The following is a 23211-nucleotide window of genomic DNA, read 5'->3' on the forward strand; positions in this document are numbered from 1 at the left end:
CCATTAATGCAACCTTGCCAGTGTAGACATGGGTAGAGGAGAGGCTCCGAGAGGATCACAGTCACACAGAGTCACGCCTGCTATGATTATTGTCATATATCACCTATCCCATAGGAGACAAGAGGGGTGGGGGGCAACTGCTGGACTTTTTAAATGTTGGCACTTGTCCAGTGTTTGCCCTCTGTAAAATTAAGTCACCTTCCCTTTTCTATGCATTTTTTACAGAAAAACAACCAGAGTGCAGCATGGTGGAGTCCACTAGTCAGAAGCAAACATTGACATCAGGCCAAGTGCAAGGTTGGTCAGTTAATGTAGCTAGAAACAGGTGGGACTTGGGGTGGATTAATGGAATGGTGTATTGTTTCTTTTTAGAGGAAAGTGAGTGTGGTGAGCTTGCCCAGGATGTTTGTTTGGAGCAATGGGATCTGACTCCTGGACTCAGCACAGACCTTGCCATTGTGGACGTCAAATCCCCTGACACGAGTCACACTGAGGGCCAAAGCGACCCAGAAGAGGAAGAAAGTATTCAGGAGCCTTTTGTTTGCGCAAGTAAGTACTCTTAGAATCTGGCTTCAAATGTGTATACATGTCGAGTGTTTAGATGTCCAAACAAAACACCCACTCCACACATTAGCAAAGTATGTAGTGCATTAACATTACCATGGAGAAGAGAGAGGTGGAAGGAGCTGGCAGTGTTTCTAGGTATCCAAATTTTGGGGACCCAGGCACCAGGGCCAAGATTACAGAGTAGCTGCAGTGTACATTCCTAGTAGTGTAGGTGTCGGAAGGGCTAGCAGGCTGCAAGCAACGATAGACTGGATAGGTAAGTATTTTGTGAATTTGACCAGTAACTTGATCACAACTCACTATATAGGGCCTCAGCTACTTGACCATTGTTCCCTTAATACTTTTTACTCTTCTTACTAGGTCATGATCTTCCATGATATTTTGCATTGTTTGGAGGATCTAGAGCAAATCAAGGAGGCTGCCATTGCTTTACATCGAAGAATCCGAGATTTTGTAGACATGCTTGCCAAATTTAATTTCCTCTTGTCTGTTCTGTAGATTTTTGTTCGACTTGTTGGCTTCTGTTTGCCCTTTTAATATTTACCATGTTTTTAGGACTTTGAAATGTGAACGTTTAGGGACAGAACTCAGTGTTTCTCCACTCCACTCCTCTAGGTGCACCACCAGGTCATGTTTTCTGTACTTTCCTCAGTCTAAAAAACAGTGAACATGACAACATCACCTGTGCCAAATTCTACAAATATAGAAAACATGACCTGGGTTTGCATCTTGAGGAAGAGGGTTGGGAAACACTGCCCTAACTAATGTGAATTGTGAAATATGAGATATTATGAGATGATCTCTAATGTTGTAGTGAGCCCATCTCCCCTACAGTTAGAACACATCTAGGGAACACAGTTAACTCCTTGATATCCCCTAAGTGTTTAACCCCTTCCCTGCCAGTGTCATTTATACCATAATCAGTGACTATTTGTAGCTCTGATCGCTGTATAAATGTCAATGGTCCTAAAATAGTGTCAAAAGTGTCCGATCTGTTTGCCATAATGTTTTAGTCCTGATAAAAATCTCAGACCACCGCCATTGCTAGTAAACAAAAAATAATAATAATAAAAATGCCATAAATCTATCCCCTATTTTGTTGACGCTATAACTTTTGCATGAACCAATTAATATATACTTATTGCAAATTTTTTTACCAAAAATATGTAGAAGACTACATATTGACCTAAACTGTGGAAGAATTTTTTTTATATCTCTTTTGGGGATATTTATTATAGAAAAAAGTTTAAAATATTGCTTTTTTTTTAAATAGTTTAAAGCGCAAAAAAATAAAAAACACAGAGGTGATCAATACCACCAAAAGAAATCTCTATTTGTGGGAAAAAAGGATGTCAATTTTGTTTGGGTACAACGTTGCATGACTGTGCAATTGTCAGCTAAGGCGACACAGTGCCGAATCGCAAATTGCAAAAATTGCTCTGGTCAGGAAGGGGGTAAATACTTTCGGGGGTTAAAAAATAATATTTTTTTTATAAGAACCTACTGCACAAACACCTTTCCAGCTTTCTGGAAAAATAAAACAGACTCGCCAACCTTGGCACAAGGCATGCAAGAGTTTCTGTAATTCAACTAATGGAACAGTTTACAGCATTTCTAAATAATGAGTCTGACAAACATTTAAAAATTTGGACACCCTGGTTACTATATAGACACTCACTGTAAGTCTTAGAATGATGGTATAGAGCTACTAATACTGATGAGGAATGATAACACCCCCCCCCCCCAAAAAAAAACAAAAAAAAACAAAACCCTTCCCTAAAGCCTTGTGCTCTGGGGAACATCTGATGAAGCTGTTTGCTATGAGGAACTTCACCCCTGAGAATACTCAATTACAGGCTCTCTCGTGCCAGAAGGGTCGTCAAAAATGCCTTTAAAATCCTATCAAGTTCTTTCAGGCTGTTTTTGACTCCAATCAACCTGGCACTCTACAAGATCCACCATGTGGTCCTGTGCTGTTCTATTTTACATATTTTTTTTGAGAGGAATGCTGCCAGCTACCCTGCCTCACTACCAAGTGGCATCATAAACTCATATTTAATTTTAGGCAACCTGCCTACACTTCTCCTACCCTTTTCGTGCTCTATCCTGGCTGGCAGACAACACTGTTAAAATAAGAATTTGAAAAATAAATAACAGCATCACAACATGTAACAGCAACAACAGGATGAAGTGCAAATTTTACATAGGGGTAACAACAAACATGAGTTCAATGCTGGTAGGCGTCACGCACAAAATTCTAGATCCAGATACAAGATCCATTCTCCCAACATTGGTTACTTCCGTCGAATTTGTTATGTTGGCCCCTTATCACAGTCCTAGCCAAATAGGCGACAGTGCCTTGAGCAGGAGCTAATCTGAAGTCTAGTATGGCAGTCATGTGTCATGTTTCTGGGCAAGGCTGGATATGATCTAATTAATTAACTACAGCCATGGTCTCTTTACAGCAGGACATGTCACCTTTTCCAGGTACCAGGCTTCATGACTGGCTGCTATGTACTTTGCACTAATTACTGGTTACCCATATAAATGGCATTCTTCCTCCAATTTCTCTTGCTGAGTTAACATTTGGTAGTGGCTTTGCTTCATACCCCATTATGCATTACAGACCCACTTCTTCTAATACTCCATAAGCTACCACACACCTCTTTAAATAACTTCAGACCAGGCTGGAAATGGTTAACAAACTTTGCTGAAGTTTGCCACAAACGTCTTGTGGCAAAGTCCAAACAGTACATTTCAGTGCAACACAATTTCAATCCTAATTATCTGAACTGAAGCTGCCTAGGCATACATTGACAAAGGTGAGAGTCCACTGCTGGCACCTTCTAAAGCTTGGCAGTTTCTCCAATCTTTGTGTGTTCCCAAGGACTATTGGGTGCAGCAGCCCCTTCTTAGCATCCCATGTCGTTTATGGTCAAGAATGAGGTGGGAAAAAACTCCAGCCGGGGACCAGGCCTTGCCCCTTTTTTATGTCACAGGGTGGAAGGCAGAGTCTAAAAAATGTGAGAAATTAAACCAAACCCAGTTAACCCCTTCGCAGTCTGCCCAAGCTAATTCTCGACAACAAAAACCCACGTTGTAGCCAACCTGCCTACGTGCTCGTCTGTGGTGGTGAGTCTTTATAGGTGTTTATCCAATCTTCTCCGAGGATTTACTTGTTATTTTAAATTGTGCACTCATTGCCTTGGAATTGAACTATTGAACTGTTGAGCTTATCCAACTTTGATATTTTCATAGGGCATATTTTACCCCTAGTCAATGGTTTAAGAGGAACAAGAGACCCTCTTCATTGTTTAAATGCCAATTGTCTGATGGGGACATGCTCCATATGATATAAATCTGTGTTAAGATTAAACCCTTCTGGTCTATGGTTACAGAATTTCTATCTCACAATTGTTTTGATTCCTAATATATGCAATCCCAAATGGTGTATTTTTGCCATTCTAGCTGATCTGGACCACTGTCCTGCTAAAATGTTCTATACAAGACTGTTGTTATTTTATGCTAGGAAAACTATAGTGCTTAACTGGGTGTCTACCTACAGATCTTTTCCTTGAAGCCTGAAAATGTATAGAGACCGCAGTGCTTCCTCTTTATAAAATCACTTATGAGATCTGTGATTGCCCTAACAAATTCTGAGATTTGAAATGAAATGTTAGAATATATTAACAACAAAATTTGAACCCTTAGGGATTTTTCTTACACCTTTTTTGTAAGATAGAAAAATAGATGGGTAATCACTCACTATTGCTACTCATTTATGAATCCCTTTCCTGGGTTTTTCTGATGTTGCACAGATGTTCTGTTTGTTAAGTTGTGTTAATATTTATTTTTTTATCCTTTACTGTGCACTTTTGTTGTGCTGCACCCTGCATTTTTTTTCTATATGTAAAACTGGTATATATCTTAAAGATAGTAATATAAGGATGCATATTTGTACTTGTGAATCTTATGCAATTTTGATTTGTGCTTTAACCATCTACAAATAAGCTGCATTATAAAGATAGGAAAAAAAAATAAACACACACACGCAGATTGCCTTAGTTTTAAACCCGCAACTTTTACTAGGAAAGACAGAGCCACATGCTGATGTGAAATTTAGTAAGAGGTACAAAAGGTGCCCTTTCATTTCTGGATAGCAATGAATCTGGATCACAACAGTATGGGACTCAAAATGTGAGGAAGTTATCATATATATTGCTTTGTATGTCCCAAAGGCAGAAATGGAATTGTCTCCCACTATTTAAAAGATTAATTAAGCAGACACTATAATATACTGAACTTTAGATGTTCTTTTTTTTTTTTTACAAATATTCTGGAAAGCTACCAACGATTTCACTGTTAACGGGTCATACTGAAAATCAGTTACCAAATGAAAGAGATGGAGCTCTTGATGAAAAAGTATAAGAATTCTAACACGGTTTTGTATGAAGAACAAAGTTGAACCATTAACAGCGAGCCAAAATAGAATTACACCATTGTAAATGGAAGATTCAATTTAATTCCTGCATTGAAATATAGACACGATAATAACTGAGCTAATTTTAACAAGTGTAAAATATGAAAGATGTAGTTATTTCTCTTTATTACTTTTTTATATCCAATGATATAGCGTCACTAGGTGTAGGAATACATTAAAACGAATACATTTTTAGGCTGGTCCTTGACTCCTTAAAGAGATTCTTTAGTCTGACAAAAAAAAGTCAGCAGTTACTATTACTGTAATGCTGACTCTTAATAAAAGGACCTTTACCTGTCCAAGGATCCAGTGCTGTCCTCACCTGTACCAGTTCTTCGCTGGCCTTTGGGTTCCTGGCACCGGCATGTTTACTGTGGGAAGATTGCTCACCACTGCACATGCATGAGATACACTGTGCTTTGTGAATGGACTCACAGCCTAATGGGACCTGTAAAGGTTCCTAGGAGGCTGCGGAGAAGAAAGGGGAGGAAAACCTCCAGTGGAGTCACCTAGCCAATTCTAGGGGAGAGTAGGGGCATGTACACTCCCCCACCACACAAAAAACATTCCAAAAGTGATGGGATGGGGGAGGCAAACTTAAAATTGAACGTCCCTGTTTTGGTGAAGGTTCACTAATGCACAAGCTGTTATGGCAGTGTAAAGCCAGCCATACAATAAATATGGCTTGAATATTTACATCCATATACAAAATGATCATGCTACACATAGGACACGGTTGACGTCAGGAAGTCAAATTCAGTATTTCATGAGATCAAACAGGCTGAAAAGTCATACACAGCAAAGTGTTGCTGATCAGGTACCAAATAACTAGACAACAGACGGGCAGATCCAAAGACAGTGTCAGGTATAGATTAGAAGAGCCAGAACCAGTGTAAGATGTGCTAGAATGTAATAAAATTATGTAATAATGTATAAAAAACTGAAGAATCAAAGCAAGACAGGACAGCATTTACACAGGAACATAGAAGGCAAATTGTGTATGTAGCCACAGATCCAGAAAAATGTTTGTGGTCTAAGTGAGCTGCTCTCAATATAGCAGCAACCTTTTCATCAGAAATGAATGCACTCACCTATTAACATTTAGATACCCAAGCAAGCAGGAGTGCTGGAATCCTGAGGACTTCCAAGAATCAGAAATAACTACAACACATATTGGGTAGAGGCATACATACTAAGCAAAGGCACAGAGAAGTGGTGCCTCAATACAAACGGGTAAGGATGAGCCGAACATCCCCCCCGTTCGGTTCGCACCAGAACCTCCGAACAGACCTAAACTTCATGTGAACTTTAGAACCCTATTAACCACTTGACCACTGGGCACTTAAACACCCTTAATAACCAGACCAATTTTCAGCTTTCGGTGCTCTCACATTTTGAATGACAATTACTCAGTCATGCAACACTGTACCCATATGAAATTTTTGTCCTTTTTTTCACACAAATAGAGCTTTCTTTTGGTGGCATTTAATCACCGCTCGGTTTTTTATTTTTTGTGCTATAAAAGAAAAAATACAGAAAATTCTGTAAAAAAATGTTTTTTTCTTTGTTTCTGTTATAAAATTTAGCAGATTAGTAATTTTTTCTTCATAAATTTTGGCCAAAATTTATACAACTACATATCTTTGGTAAAAATAAGTACAAATTGGTGGATATTATTTGGTCTTTGTGAAAGTTATAGAGTCCACAAGCTATGGTGCCAATATCTGAAAATTGATCACACCTGAAGTACTGACGGCCTATTTCAATTCTTGAGACCCTAACATGCCAGAAAAGTACAAATACCCCCCAAATGACCCCTTTTTGGAAAGAAGATATTTCAAGGTATTTAGTAAGAGGCATGATGAGTTTTTTGAAGTTGTCATTTTTTCCCACAATTCTTTGCAAAATCAAGATTTTTTTTACTTTTTTATTTTTTCACAAAATTGTCATATTATCAGTTTATTTCTCACATACAGCATATGCATACCACAAATTACACCCCAAAACACACTGCTATTACTCCCGAGTACGGCGATACCACATGTGTGAGACTTTTACACAGTGTGGCCACATACAGAGGCCCAAAATGCAGGGAGCGCCATCAGGCGTTCTGGAGCACCCAGGACAATTCTGACATTTCTCTCCTACATGTAAAAATCATGATTTATTTGCTAGAAGATTACATAGAATCCCAAAACATTATATATGTTTTTTTTAGCAAACATCCTGGATAATACAATGGTGGTCGTTGCAACTTTTTATCTCGCACGGTATTTGCGCGGTAATTTTTCAAAAGCTTTTTTTTGGAAAAAAAACAGTTTTGTGCTTAAAAAAAAAAACACAGTAAAGTTAGCCCAATTTTTGCATAATGTGATAGATGAAGTTACGCTGAGTAAATAGATACCTAACATGTCACTCTTCAAAATTGCACATGCCCGTGGAATGGCGCCAAACATCGCTACTTAAAAATCCCCATAGGCGACAAATTTTTTTTTTTACTGGTTATATGTTTTGAGTTACAGAGGAGGTCTAGGGCTAGAATTATTGCTCTCGCTCTAACGTTCGCAGCGATACCTCACATGTGTGGTTTGAACACCGTTTTCATATGTGGGCGGGACTTACGTATGCGTTCGCTTCTGCATGTGAGCACATGGGGACAGGGGCGCTTTAAAAAAAAAATAAAAAATTATTGTTCATTTTACTTTATTTATTTTAGTTTGAAATTTTTTTCCCCAAAAATAAATTTTTTGATCACTTTTATTCCTATTACAAGGAATGTAAACATCCCTTGTAATAGGAATATGGCATGACAGGTCCTCTTTACAGTGAGATATGGGGTTAATAAGACCCCACATCTCACCTCGAAGCTGGGAAGCCTGAAAAAAAAAATAAGATTCTGGCTTTGATCGTATTGGCGAGTCGGTAGAAGCACCGGAGGGCGGCAGGAGGGGGGAGGATGTCTATGGCTGGGTATGGCTGGGTATCTCCGAGTATGGCTGGGTATCTTCGAGTATGGCGTTGCAGAGTATTGCGTTGCAGAGCATTGCAGGGTATTGGCGGGTGTTGCAGAGCATTGCAGAGCTTTGCAGGGTATTGCCGGGTGTTGCAGAGCATTGCAGAGTGTTGCAGGGTATTGGCGGGTGTTGCAGAGCATTGCAGAGTGTTGCAGGGTATTGGCGGGTGTTGCAGAGCATTGCAGAGTGTTGCAGGGTATTGGCGGGTGTTGCAGAGCATTGCAGAGTGTTGCAGGGTATTGGCGGGTGTTGCAGGGTATTGGCGGGTGTTGCAGAGCATTGCAGAGTGTTGCAGGGTATTGCAGAGTGTTGCAGGGTAGTGGCAGGTGTTGCAGAGCATTGCAGAGTGTTTCAGGGTATTGGCGGGTGTTGCAGGGCATTGCAGGGTGTTGCAGAGCATTGCAGAGTGTTGCAGGGTATTGCAGAGTGTTGCAGGGTATTGCAGAGTAATGGCATGGAATTGAGGGGTTACATTTCGGTGAGCAGCGATGTGGGCACTGCAGATGCAGCCCACAGCGCTGCTGACACCGATCTCTTCCCCCTCTGCTGTACCGATCGGTACAGAGAGGGGGAGGGAGGAACCGGCATCATGTTAAGGGTTGTTTACAAGTGATCACTCCGTCATTTGACGGAGCGATCACGTGGTAAACGGCCGTGATGAGCGGCCATTTACCGTGATACGTGATGCACAGGACCCGGCGGTCATGGATGCTCTCGAAGTGCGCACCCCAGGGGGCGCGCGAGAGAGCGGAGTTCTGGGAGGACGTCATATGACGGCCTCCCAGAGTTAAACAACCGCCCTGTAGCCGTCATTTGGCTATGGGACGGTTGTTACCGTAAGTGGTTAAAGTCTATGGGACTCGAACGTTCACAATCTAAAGTGCTAATTTTAAAGTCTAATATGCAAGTTACTGTCCTAAAAAGAGGTCCTGCCCCATGGGACATGTATCAATGCAAAAAAAGTTTTAAAAATGGCCCTTTTTTCAGGAGCAGTGATTTTAATAATGATTAAAGTGAAACAATAAAAGTGTAATATTCCTTTAAATTTCGTACCTGGGGGGTGTCTATAGTATGCCTGTGAAGGGTCACATCACTTTAATCATTATTAAAATCACTGCTCCTGAAAAAACTGCCATTTTTAAAAAAAATTTTTGCATTGATCCATGTCCCCTGGGGCAGGACCCAGGCCCCCAAACACTTTTTAGGACAGTAACTTTCATATTAGCCTTTAAAATTAGCACTTTAGATTTTTCCCATAGACTTGTATAGGGTGTTCCGGCTTTTCGAATTTGCCGCGAACAGCCCAAATTGTTCACTGTTCGCTGAACAGGTGAACAGGCAATGTTCGAGTCGAACATGAGTCCGACTCAAACTCGAAGCTCATCCCTACAAACGGGCAAATAGGAGAAGGAAAGGCAGGTGAGCAAGAACTGGGAAATAAGCCTGAGAAACAAAGAAGAATTTAAAAAAGCAGGGCTATGAACAGAAACACTGAAACAAAGGATCGGCTTCAAATGGCAAAAGCCAAACACATTTTCTAAAGCCCAGAGATGCTCAAACCAGAACAAACAGCATCATAAGGTAAAAACCCAAACTATGGAAATCAGAAGACCAAAGACTGACCAAATTACCACATTGCAGAACACACCAGAACCTGAGGCTGTCATGCATATGTAGCGCTGACTTATTTTTGCCTATTAATGTGATGTTAATGTTTTACAATGTAGGCCTATGGACAATTCTATAGCTTAGTATTTGGCGCCATCTAGCGGTCAAATTCAGGATGTGGACTGGGATAACTTTGGTTTTTCAAGCATTGAATACAATACAGGAAGTGACCGATTATTTACATTTGAAGGTTCACCTTTTTACCCAGGATGCTTGGTGATCTACCCAGGGAACCCTCTCTTGCACTGCATGCTGGGTAGGGCATAAAAGGACCCCCGGGTGGCCATTTTAGCTCTCTTGGGATTGCATGGCCTGCCTGTGAGAATCTGTGAGGAAGTCCTCCTGGAGAAAGTGGCCTACAGCTATTGCAGAGCGCAAATCCAGCAGTTTGTGTGAGTGACCTGACGGTGCCAGAGACACAGTGACCAGATTGGAGAGCTCCAGAGACACTCTTTGGGCATCAGAGGACCGGACTCATCCAGCAGAGCGGAACGGAACAACGGACCCAGTTGATGGAGAAGCAAGCTGCAGTCACCGGACCAAAGCTACTACACGGAGCCCCGATCCAGTTGATGATCGGGTCACGGCCCACAGATTGTTAACTTTCACACACAGTTAGACTCATACACAGGCCTCACTGGGATTTATAGTTCCATGGAGGAGGAGCAGAGCAACTGACACTGAGCAGGTTTGAGGCATATCTACTCTGACATCCTAAGCCTTGTAATATAGTTACTGAAGTTACACCAGGAGCACTTTTACCTCAACTTAACTTACTCTAGCCTGTGGATTACAAATCACTAGGAGCCGCTTTAGCTAGCGAAGACAAGAAGATCAAAGACTAAGTACTTTAAGTGAGTTCTCACGCATAGCTTCAAAAGTAGGGGGAGCTCCGGGTATATATATATATATATATATATATATATATATATATATATATATATATATATATATATACAATTATTTATGGTGAAATACATTGTACTGTCATCCTATTTTGGGATGACAGCACGATTACTGTAATCACCTTTTGAAACATATTCACAGTAAAATATATTTGGTTAAGTATCCAGTTGTGTGGAGTGTTGTTTTCTCCCAGCAGGTGGAGCCAGTGGATCCTGAGGTTAGAATACAGGTATATTGTATTACATTATATTGTACTGTATTGTATTGTACGGCGGCGCACTCGCATGCTGGTCGGGACCCCCGTGAGTCCGGTCGCGGGTCCGGCGGATGCGATCGCTGCGGACATACCCGCGATTGCCTCACGGGGCAGCTGAAGGCGGAAATGCCGTTGTAAACAGCATTTCCCCGTTCTGCCTAGCAACTAGTGACGCTGATCTCTGCTCCATATGATTGGAGCAGAGATCAGTGTTCACTAAATTAAAGCCCAGCCCCCAACAGTTAGTAACACACCCCTAGGAACACTTAACCCCTACACTGCCACCCACTGGTTAACCCCTTCACTTTTATATAGCAGTGATTTCTGTATAAATGACAATGGTCCCAAAAATGTGTCAAAAATGTCCGATGTGTCCACCATAATGTCGCAGTCACAATAAAAATCGCTGATCGCCGCCATTACTAGTAAAAAAAAAATATTAATAAAAATGCCATAAAACTATCACCTATATTGTAAACGCTATAACTTTTGTGCAAACCAATCAATAATCGCTTATTGTGATTTTTTTTTACCAAAAATATGTAGAAGAATACGTATCGGCCTAAACTGAGGGAAAATAAATGTTTTTTTATATCTTTTTGGGGGATATTTATTATAACAAAAAGTTAAAAATAATGTGTTTTTTTCAGAATTGGCGCTCTATTTTTGTTTATAGCGCAAAAAATAAAAACCGCAGGGGTGATAAAATACCACCAAAAGAAAGCTCTCTTTGTGGGAAAAAAAGGACGTCAATTTTGTTTGGGATCCATGTCGCACGACCGCGCAATTGTCAGTTAAAGCGACGCAGTGCCGAATCGCTAAAAGTGGTCTGGTCTTAGACCAGCAAAATGGTCCAGGACTGAAGTGGTTAATAGGAAGAGAAACACAGGTGCCTCTAGGTTAGAACTGTAAACATTTTACTGAGATACAGGTGCATTATCCACTTACATGGAGGTTAAGGAAGTAAGGCACGAGTCCATCCACCCCAGTGTGGCGTTCACTGCAGGGTGGCATTCTGAACAGCTGATTTTTCTGCCTATGGTGGAGAAATCATAGCCATCAGGATCTCTGGGACCACGCCGATGAAATCAAGGCTTGGATCAGGCCGATGGTGAGGGCTGGAACATGTCGCCAGGCGTGATGATATCATTGGTGGGTTGCAACAGCGTTTCGGAGCATGCACACTGGTAGATGGGTCTCAGGGCACTTGACAAAGGAGTGCACCCTGAGTCCCATCTACCAGTGCGCATGCTCAGAAATGCCGTTGCAACCCACCAGTAACATCATCACGCCCGGTGCTGCATTCCAGCCGTCACCATCGGCCTTATCCGAGCCTCGGTTTCATCTGCGTGGTCCCAGAGATCCTGCTGGCTAGGATTTCTCCCTGACATGCAGAAAAATCAGCTGTTCAGAATGCTGCTCTGCAGTGAATGACACGACAGTGGATGTACTCATGCCTTACTTCCTTAACCTCGATGTAAGTGGATAATGCACCTGTATCTCATTAAAATGTTTACAGTTATAACATAGAGGTGCCTGTGTTATTCTTCTCATTTGCATATCTAGAATCTGCTTTCAACTCCCCCCTCAAAGGCTACCAAGGTTGTTTTGGACTGCTAATGTAATCTATACAGGTCTCCTCTCTTCATCTCTCCCCTTCCACATGTACTGAGTATCTACTTCAAGAACTTAATGATGGACTAATGTATTACATCTTATACTATTTGTCAGCGCCACTACCCATTTTTTAGAATAATTTAATAGTTGTGGGTTTAGTAACACTTTAAGGAAGAATTCTAGCCTAAAGCCGCGTACACACGGGCGGACTGTCTGGCCAACTAAGTCCGTCAGACAATCCGACAGACAGTCCGTCCTACTTTTGAATGAACGGACTTGACCACACACGATGAACAGACAGTCCGTTGAAAGCTTGCGCGATGACGTGTACAGCACGTACGACGGGACTAGAAATACGACGTCCAATACACTGCAATGCAACCTTCGGCCGTGTAAATCCTTTCTGAGCATGCGCCATACTTAGTCTGTCCAACTTGCCTACTCACGAGCGGACTGTCCGCTGAAACCAAAGTTGGACAGACAATATTACGGAAATTCCGAAAGACTTAGTCCGCCAGACTGTCTGCTGAAAAAGTCCGCTGAAGCCCACACACGAGCGGACTGTCCGCTGAAATGTGTTTCAGCGGACTAAGTTGGACAGACAGTCCGCCCGTGTGTACGCGGCCTAACACTAACTAGGTTTAAATGTGTTCTTTCCCCTCTCCTGCTACCTATACTGACTAATCTATGCAAAAAAATATGTCTATACTTACCTTTTTTCAGTCTGCTTTGGTCCAATTACATGATCCCGTGTCAGTGAGCGGTGGCTGCAGGGATGAGGAAGGAGTGTTTGACAATGCCTGGTAACACAGAGAAGCTGAAGCTGTGTGACTGGACCAGAGTGGACTAAAACTAGATAAGTATACAGTTTATTTTTTACTTTGCTTAGACAACATTGGTAGGAGGAGGGGGAGAAAACTTTTTTTATTTTTATTTTTTTATTTACATTTTATTACATTTTATATTATACAAAATATAACATACTTCATTCAAAATTCTCATTCATAAAAATAATTTTTTTCCCCTACCCCTCCTCATCCTCGCCTTCCCCATCCCGCATTCCTTAAACATCCTTCCTTCATGTATTCCCTCTACCTCTCATTTCTTCAGGTTTGCATTATCTCAGAGTATTTCTTTGTATTCCTAAATGCTTTCCATCCTTTCCAAGTATTTGAACATTTTTCTATTCTATCTTCTCCGTAATGACACAATTCTTCTATGTTATATATAAATTTGACCCTTTGAACCCATTCTTCTAGCGTTGGGCTTTCCAATGCTTGCCAATGTTTTCGGATCAGGTGTTTTGCTGCATTTATTAAATGTGGTATTATCTTTCTCTTATATTGTTTTATTGTAAGTTTGGCATTATGTAATAAATAGGTTTCTGGATTTTTAGTCATATCTACTCCCGTAATTTCTTGGATCTGTTGTATCCCTTATTGCCAAAATTTCTGTATTTCAAACACTCCCACCATATGTGTGTCATTGCTTCTCTTTCCCCACACCCTTTCCAGCAAAGCAGTGTTTATTCCTTTTGATATTTATGTGCTTTGATAGGTGTTATATACCATATTGACAGACATTTATAATTAATTGCTATCGTGTTTATATCTATCGCTGCTCCGTCTGCTAATGTCAACATTTTCTCTTTTTCTTGCTCACTCCAAGTTGCACAAAGTTCTGCTTCCCACCTTTTCAAAAAAGGCGGTACCAATGGTTCCGACATTAAGGTAAGAATCTTTTAAATTTGGGAAATTCCGTGCCTTGGTGCTTCCTGTAAGTTGAGCAATTTTTCAAATAGTAATAAACTTTCTCCTGATCTTATTGGATGTGGCAGTGTCTTTAAAAAATGTCTTAACTGATGGTATCTTAGTTCATCTATCACTAGTAACTCCTTTTTGTGTCCTAATTCCTGGATTGTGTATATCTCTCCCTCTTTCATAATATCCTTTAATCATGCATTTTATATCCTTTATCCATACTCCAAATAGTGTTTCATGCCCTGGAAAAAAATAGTTTGTCCCTGTGAGAATTAAATTCCAATTTCCTTTGTCTGTGTATTGAATCTAACAAACCTTAAATAAGTTCACTGTTATTCACTTGTTTACTTCAAAAAAATATAATACTGTTGTAGAACACATTATGCTTCATTCAACTGTGTATTACTTAATGTGTTTTCTATTTTAAACCAACTTTTCCCATGCAAATTAAATGTCCAATCTATAAAACTCTAAGGAAGAATTCTAGCCTAACACTAACTAGTTTTAAGTACCATATTTATCAGCGTATAACACACACTTTTTTCCCCCTAAAGTCAGGGTGAAATTGGGGGTGCATGTTATACGCCAATCCCCCGCTGTTGCTAATGCTTTATGACGCTCTCTGTGGCTTCTGTGTATTTTCGGCCGCACTCGCCTGTTCTCGGCTATCTTTGGCCACTCTCGGCGGCTTTCGGAAAGCTGAAAGCTGACGACAACAGCCGAGTGTGGATGAAAATAACCGAGAACGGCTGAGTGCGGCCGAAAATAGCCGAGAACGGCCGAGACCGGCCTAAAAAACCCGAAAGCCGCTGAGAACAGCCGAGAACTACCGGCACCATTTTTAAATGCCAAATGACTGACAAGGCTACAAATGCAAGGCTGCATACGACTGACAAGGCTGCAAATGACTGACAAAGCTGCAAATGCAAGGCTGCATACGACTGACAAGGCTGCAAACGACTGACAAGGCTGCAAATGCAAGGCTGCATACGACTGACAAGGCTGCAATGCAAGGCTGCAAATGACTGACAAGGCTGCAAATAACACTGACAAGGCTGCATTGATGGGCATTTAAATGTAAGTTTTTTTCCTTAAACTTCCCTCCTAAAAGTTTTTTTCTTTTAAATTCCCTCCTAAACTTGGGGTGCGTGTTATACGTCAGCACATGTTATAGGACGATAAATATGGTATGTTCTCTCCCCCCTCCTGTTACCTATACTGACTAATCTATGAAAAAAATATGTCTATACTTTCCTTTTTTCAGTCTGCTTTGGTCCAGTTACATGATCCACATGGCTGCAGGGCAGAGGAGGGAATGTTTGACAATGCCTGGGAACACAGGGAAGCTGGAGCTTTGTGACCAGGCTAGAGTGGACTAAAACTAGATAATATATAGATACAGTTCCTTTTTTACCTTGGTTAGACAACATTGGTAGCAGGAGGGACAGGAAACATTTTTAAGACTGTTAGTGTTAGGCTTTAAAGTGGAGTTCCACCCAAAAGGGGAAGCTCTGCTTATCTGCCTCCTCTCCCCCTCCGCTGCCACATTTGACACCTTTCAGGGGGAGCGGGTACCTGGTTTTCACAGGTAGCTGCCCCCATTTCTGTCTGACTTTGCCACGGTTAACTTAGCCTGAAGTTCGGCCCCCTCCTTCTCCCCCCCCCAGACGGGCCATTCACAAAGTGCAGCGTGCTTCATACACGCACAGTAGGAAGCCAATTGAAAAATCTGTTCAGGTGAGGTCACCGCTGGATTAGTGGACAGGTAAATGTCCTAATATTAAAAGTCAGCAGCTACAGTATTTGTAGCTGTTGACTTTTAATTTTTTCTGAAGGAGCCTTGAGCTCGTCTTGATGGTAAATTAGCCCATTAGTCTTTACCTCTAGTTCAAAAAATACTTTTGAAGAGTCTTGAAAATCTATGATAATTCCAGATAGCTCACATAATATATAAATGATGATAATGTCAATTTTATAATGAATCCGATTGTTTTTACAACATTTTGTTAACGCTTATAAAAAGGTCGGAAGAATTTATTTCAGATTTGTTCAGCCATACGTGAAAATGATATTTAAATATAAATCAAACCATATAATTAGGCCGTTGATTCTCAAAGTTAAGGCTTAATTAATAAACCATTAATGAATGAAGAACATTTTGTCTTGCTAAGGGAAGGCATGAAAGCTAACCTTTCAAAAAAGAAAGTGAAAAATGAAAAATACTGCTGTAACATAGATGCTAATATTGTTACAGTTACTAAATGTTTTTACCTTTTTTAATAAGATCATGTCATATACTCTAATGTAACTATACAGAAATCAATTCATAATGTAGCACAGAGGCTGCTGGATATATACAGGACTCCCTTACCTGGTCAGAAATAGAAGGGATGGAAAGCTAATCTGAGACACTATATGAGAACTCACAGACCTTGTAGCTACCTCTGGCATCCAACCCTCAAAGTACTGGCACACCTGTAGTTCTAGGTGAAAGATCCTACTCACAATGTCCAGAAGTAGAGCTGCCAACTAGTTCCCCTGCAACACTTCTCCAGTGAAAGGATTCTCTCTCCAGGCCAACTTCTACAAGTGATGTTTTCCAGCAAGTTTCTTTAAGTCCAGGTGCCTCCAAGACCCTCAACCAAGCACACGCTGAGGCCTAACAGCAGTGGTAGCTGGTAGTATATTTTTTAGGGAAGGCAGAAAGCAATCCACCCGATGCCACCTCCCTTCCGGTCGATTGGGTCACAAGCACACTCCCTCCCGGGTTGGTCACCAGCCCCGCACTTACCCCATCTAGGTCACAGCGGCTTCACCCTGCGTCGTCTCCTCCTGGCACTTTTTATTTTTTTTTAGAAAAGGTTAAAGCATCGGTGAGGACCATATTCAATATATATAATCCATTATGAATTAGAAACTAGACAGACTAACTCACTTCAATAGCATGCGTTTGGCATGGAAAGACATTTAAACCATTGTAACCAACAGAACTATAAAACTTCAAGTTAAGTTCACACAAAATATTTGTCTGTTATGGAGGGCAAACACAATAGCAACATGATTCTTCTTTGCAGAACACCTCAGTCCTCACTTTCCCATTCCTCTTCCCATAAGCTCCAAGCATTTCCTTTTTACCTCCTATTGGTTAACCTCTCCTTAGAGCGGAACTTTATAGGAGCAGTTCCTAAACGTATGGGCTTACCATATATGTTTATCGCTTGATTTACCCTGTTATTGGATTGGCCCGAGCAAAGGGTAAAATTGTGCTCTATGGACACAGTTTTTTTTTGTTTGTTTTTTTGCTTCATCTTTTTTTAGTCTCTTTTTTTCGCTTTCAGTTAGACAGACTCTGCACAATTTTGCTTCTGCATTGCTACAGGGTTTACTGCATCAAGCTGTGCATGTTATATCTTTCTCCTAAATTTCGCAATTTCTCTAGCAGACTTAACCAATCCTCATATAATATGTCTTAGGCCCAATTCACACTTCATGTAGTGGGAACTTGAGTTTACGTTTGCGATTTTGTGTGTCAAGCATAGAGCAACCCATTCACTTCAAGTTCCTGTTCTTTTTTGGTCTATGTGATTTTAAGCCACATTTTGCTGTGCTCTGCAGCGCAATTCTGTTGCGTAACAATCGCGGCATAATCATACCCTGTTTGGGGTGCCATTCAGAACATTGGCACCTTAACATTGTGGTGATTTCACCCGTAATTCCGAATCACAAAGTGTGTTGGGTGCCTTATTGTTACTACAGCTTTTAGCCCATGTTCACATTGACTGCGGCTTTGTAATTGTGCGACTTCACCTGAAATCACACAATTTCAAAGCTGCTTGTCAGTGTGACTTTGGGTGTGACTTGGAAGACATCTGTGCAGCTTCATGCACAGATATCTATGCAAGTTGTACCCAAAATCGCCAAAAGTAGTGCAGTAACTATGTGGCACCCCAACATCGGAGTCGCACCAATTTGAACAGTGCGATTGCTTGTAATAAGGTGCAACTTGTTAATTGTATGATGAATCACTCCAATGTGAACAAGAGCTTAAGCTCCATTCACACATAGGCGATGTGAAACTGAACTTCTTTTGGGCAACACGCATCCCACAATTTTGTTTGCCAATTTTCCAATGATTTGTCACGCAAAAATAGCATCAAAATTGCACCACTTTTAGGGTGCCATTGAGAAAAAAAGGGCATCCCAAATGCGCCCCGCACGTTGTCACGGTTCTGCCCACGATTCAAAACGCCTCTTTGTGAATGGAGCCTTACCAATTCACTGTATGAGATCTGTTTTAATCTTACTTTCTGGGCTCTATTTTCTCTTATGTATATAAAAAAAGTGCTACTTTTGTTAAATTTTATTGTAAACATTATTTCTGAAAAATTCTAAGTAAAGAATGTTTAAAAAAGAGAAGGTAGGTGATAAGTAAGCAAACCATCTTTGTCTGGAAAAGAAAAATGTCAGGAATTTTAAGCCTTGTAGCCTTGTGCTGTTATGTGGTCACTGTGATCTTGTTTTAACCTCTAATATTCACATATTTTCACGTATTCACTTGATGTTGCTTGAAGATTTTCTAGAAAAAGAAACAGATAAAATGTGTACAAATGTGTAGCTGCAAATGTGGAGTTGTGAATTTGTGAATGTCCCTGAAAAAAAGAACCTAAATATCTTCTCCTTTCCCTAGGCACCAGCTGACATTCTAATGTACAGAAATGTCAGGCAATATTGTGCTGATATTATTTAAAATTATTACCTCTAAACTTTCATCTTCCCAGCACAAAATGTAAAACCTAGTGTTGCAGCACCATGCAAAATTTTATCATGACTGTACAACAAAATGCAAAGGCAATTTCTATCTATTTAGCTTTCAGGTATCAGTTTTAAGTTATTGATTGACTATTTTACCTGCATTAAAGTGGTTGCGAAGCCTCAAGGCTTTTCACCTTAAAGTGGTTGTAAACCCATATAAAAAAAAAAACCCGCAAGACAAAGTCATAATGAGCAAGACATACTAGCTCATTATGAAATACTTACCTTAGATTGAAGCTGTTTCAGCGGTCCCCGTACACCACTGTGACCGGCGATGTTATTTCTGGGTTTGCGGGCTCCGGTACTGCGGTTGGCCGGAGCTGCAATGACATCGCACCCGTGCATGAGAGTGAGAGCCACCGGTCATGGCACAGGCCCTTTAGAAATGGCACAATCAAGCCGTTTCCTTAGTGCGCATGCACCAATGATGTCAGTGCAAGCGTATATGGTAAATATCTCCTAAACTGTGCAGGTTTGGGAGATATTTACAGTACCTTCAGGTAAGCCTTATTATAATCTGTCTCTCTCCTCATTGGACAGATAGAAAGCAGCAGAAGCCATTAGCTGCTGTCAAACAAATCCAATGACACGGGAGCGGGGGGTGAGGCTGAGTCCGGCTGTCTGTGTCAGTGGGTGCCCCCCATGGAAAGCAGCTTTCCTTGGGGGCACCTGATGAAGAGAAGAGCCCAGGAGCAATGGCGGGAGGACCCCAAAAGAGGAAGATTGTGGTTGCTCTGTGCAAAAGAATTGCACAGAGCAGCTAAGTATAGGCATGTTTGTTATTTTCTTTTTTTTTAAACAAGGGTTTACAATCCTTTTAAGGTTGAGTGAATTGGCAAGGGTAGGATTAGTGGACTATTGGCCAAAATCATTGTAAATTCTGGAAATTGCAAAGTCTAATTCAAACCCCATTAAAATCTATAGTGGGAAAATGGTGAAAATAAATTATTTTTGGAAGTACAAACAAATGGCCACTGCCCATACCTATAACTGTCCTTTGCAACAAGGAGCACATGGAAGGGGGACGCATATCAAACAAAACCAAAGAAATTCCCAGCTCAACTTACTGACCAGCCTGCAACCAACTTAATTATCCTGTCTAATAAATAAAAATAATAGTGCAGTGCTTATGGTGTAAAAAATAATACCGTGCAATGAACAAGTATTAATGCAATGATTGTGACATGGAAAACTGTTACTATTCACACAAATAGCAAAACATAAAATGCAACAGCAAATTAGAATGCGAATAGCGTGCCGTGATCAATAAAGCAAACATGATAATTAACGTATAAAGAAATTGAAATCCTTAAAGCGGAGTTCCACCCACTTTTACAACTTTGTCTTAAAGGAAAGAAAACCCCTCCACCACTCGGCCCAGTGCGTCACGTCCTCTTCTCCCCCGATACCTTCTGGGACCTGTGTATTTTCCAGAAGACGACTGGACCATTCAGGAAGCGTTGCACGACTCGCGCATGCACAGTAGGAAACCGGCGGTGAAGACTCCACTGCCAGTTTTCCTTCATTGTTATGGCAGCGCCTGTACCCAATCCAGTTTATGGCCAAGAAGTGCATGACTGGTAATTCATTGCTTTGGTCACACATGATTGAGTTCAGGTCAAACTCATTGTCACTGGAACCCAAAGCTTATCCTCAACTAGTATCAGGAACTTTATCCAGCTAAGTTGATAGGAGTTGTCCACCTTGCAGTCAATCTGTATTTTAGTTAGACATCAAGTGATTTAATGTGGATTCCTCCTCAATAATTTGTCATGCTGACCCTTCTCCTTTTGCTCTGATGCACTTCTTGGGCCTCTCTGTTCTGCAACTCCATAATTTTTTTTCAAGAGCTCAGAAACACTTGAGTTGTTTTTTAAGAGTTCATATATTCTATCTGCAGGAACTTTGGTGAGCACATTAAAACTGGTTGCCTGTGCATATCCTTATTGAATCAAGCCCTTTAAAGGGAAATGTGTCACACTCTTAAGCTCAAAATGCAGTTTTGTAGCTCATGAATGCGCTTCTAGCTGTGTTTTGAAAAGATTTCAATTGCTGACTATGCCTTCCCTGATCCCTGCTGTGTCTTTTCTTTGATCTGGTTTGGCTTTGATTACTTCTGGCAATGATATCTGGCTGCATGTTTAGACTATGCTTCTGCCTTATTCTCTTTGCCATCCCTGCCCAGCAGGATATGAATCTTTGTATGACCCTTATCCTGTATGGGTGCTCAAGGTACCTTTAAATGTTTTTGCAAACCGTGAGATGTCAGCTAGGTAAACTATTTTATAGTTTGAGAAAGATGAATGTCTACGGCCCTTTAGGGACAAAACTCTGGTAGTGCTTGTCATGTGGATTGGGGTCTAAATTTACTTTTTTTTTTCTCCCTCAGCCCTCTCTCTTTTGTGGGCTGAACAGCCAAGATAACAGGGAGTTTGTAGTGAGCACCTTGTGGATCGATATGTAGGAGCAGATGAATGGCAAAAGATGAAAGAAGAAAATAGAGGACCACGAGGAGCTTTTTTGGAACGTATATAAATTAAAGCAGTATAGATATATAAATAATGATTAGGGTGCACATAGATGACTGGGAATGAGTGCAAAAGAGCATTTTTCAGCTACAAATTGTGTAAATTTCCAAAAAAATTAAAAATTGACATTTAAAAGATGTAACCAATAATGTATAATTGATGTCCCTTTTATGACACCTCCATGTTTTTCTTGCCTTTTGGCATACTGTCAGATAATTTAATTATATGTGGAAAAATATTACTTGAAATGTTCGCATATAAATACATGCTTTTAAACCTTCAAAGATTTCATGAGATAACAGTATACCAGTATTACAATGTCATTTTATCGCATTAGGTAATTATCACTATCATGGTTTTATCTTAATTGCTGTAATTGCATGAGCATACAAACTGGAATTAATCTAGGGAATGTTTAATTATTTATTTATTTATATTTAATCTGAAATAAAGTCTTTAATAATGATAATCATATTTTCCCAGATACAAATTTTTTTCTTGATATGATGCTAATTGTTTGTATCTTTAGCACATTCTAGCTAGCAAAGTACCACCAATGTGTTTTTGTGATACAAAGGGTTAACTGGTTGACCACCAAATGAAAATGTAATTGTTTCTATGATAAGGATCAAATCAGAACTCCAGCTAAAATAATTAAAGGGTAACTCCGCTTCCGTGGGGGAAAAAAAAGCAAATAAAGAAAAAATAATATAGCATATACAATTTCAGCACAAATCATATTATAAATTAATTTTCTTAAAAACGGCCTTTCCTTTTCAATCTGCAGCCGCTGTCATTTTCTGAAAATGCAACGCAATATGGATACCTGGAGGTGTTCTGTACATAGAATGTGTACAACAAGTCCCAAGATTTGTAATTTCCTGCTTGTGATTGGCTCCCTGATTTTCCCAGAAGTGTGCGCTAAGATACAAGTCAGATTTCAGGCATCCCCTGCAACAAAAATCTCATTTTTGGTGAGATACTCCCAATAGGAACACATCTAAAGGGAGGCAGGCTCAGCAGATTTCTTCATTAATGTCAACTGCTGCAGCTGACTCATAATTATGAAACCGCTCCCATTGGACTCATTTTCCCACATGGGCACAGAGGAACAAACAGGAATTTCTTCAGAATAACAAAAGGTAGGAATCTGCAAGAAACTTTGTTAAAATCCTTGTAATGTATATAGATCGCCCAGAGGGTTTTCTTTAATATAAAAAATGTGTAGTTTATTAAAAGATAAATATAACAAAACCAGCTTTTATTTCAATATTCACCTTCAATCCAGAGATTTCCTCAGTAGTATTTATTTTTGTACTCATTCTGATTGCCAACATTATTCTACCAAATACTACTGAGCTCAGGTCATCCTGGACCCGACCTAGCTTGTGACTGGACAGTGAAAAAAAAAACAGCACAATAAGGAGGTTGTCTCTCACTGTCGCTCAGCTTTCTCTTCCTATCAGTATGTTGCTTGGCAGTACATGAACTGAATGGCTTTTTGTGATGCTTCTTCTTTGCACACTCCGGTCCCTGATGTACAAGACCTGTACAAGGCTGCTACTAGTTCAAGTTCAAGTACTTACACTGAGTCAGGGGCGGA

At 40.4% G+C, this 23211-nt stretch overlaps 1 protein-coding gene across 1 annotated transcript; it reads left to right on the forward strand.

The window, feature by feature from the left end:
* The first annotated feature begins 219 nt into the window (after positions 1-219).
* LOC143998365 (uncharacterized) lies at positions 220-21663 on the forward strand. Its single transcript, XM_077493959.1, has 4 exons — positions 220-297; positions 373-549; positions 14177-14238; positions 21470-21663. Exons 1-4 carry the CDS (start codon positions 246-248, stop codon positions 21542-21544), a joined length of 366 nt encoding a protein of 121 aa, XP_077350085.1. The 5' UTR covers positions 220-245; the 3' UTR covers positions 21545-21663.
* Positions 21664-23211: the final 1548 nt, after the last annotated feature.

This window comes from Lithobates pipiens, unplaced genomic scaffold (genome assembly GCF_037356315.1).
Source record: "Lithobates pipiens isolate NorthernLeopardFrog02 unplaced genomic scaffold, aLitPip1_a1.2 Scaffold_19, whole genome shotgun sequence".
Lineage (NCBI taxonomy): Eukaryota > Metazoa > Chordata > Amphibia > Anura > Ranidae > Lithobates > Lithobates pipiens.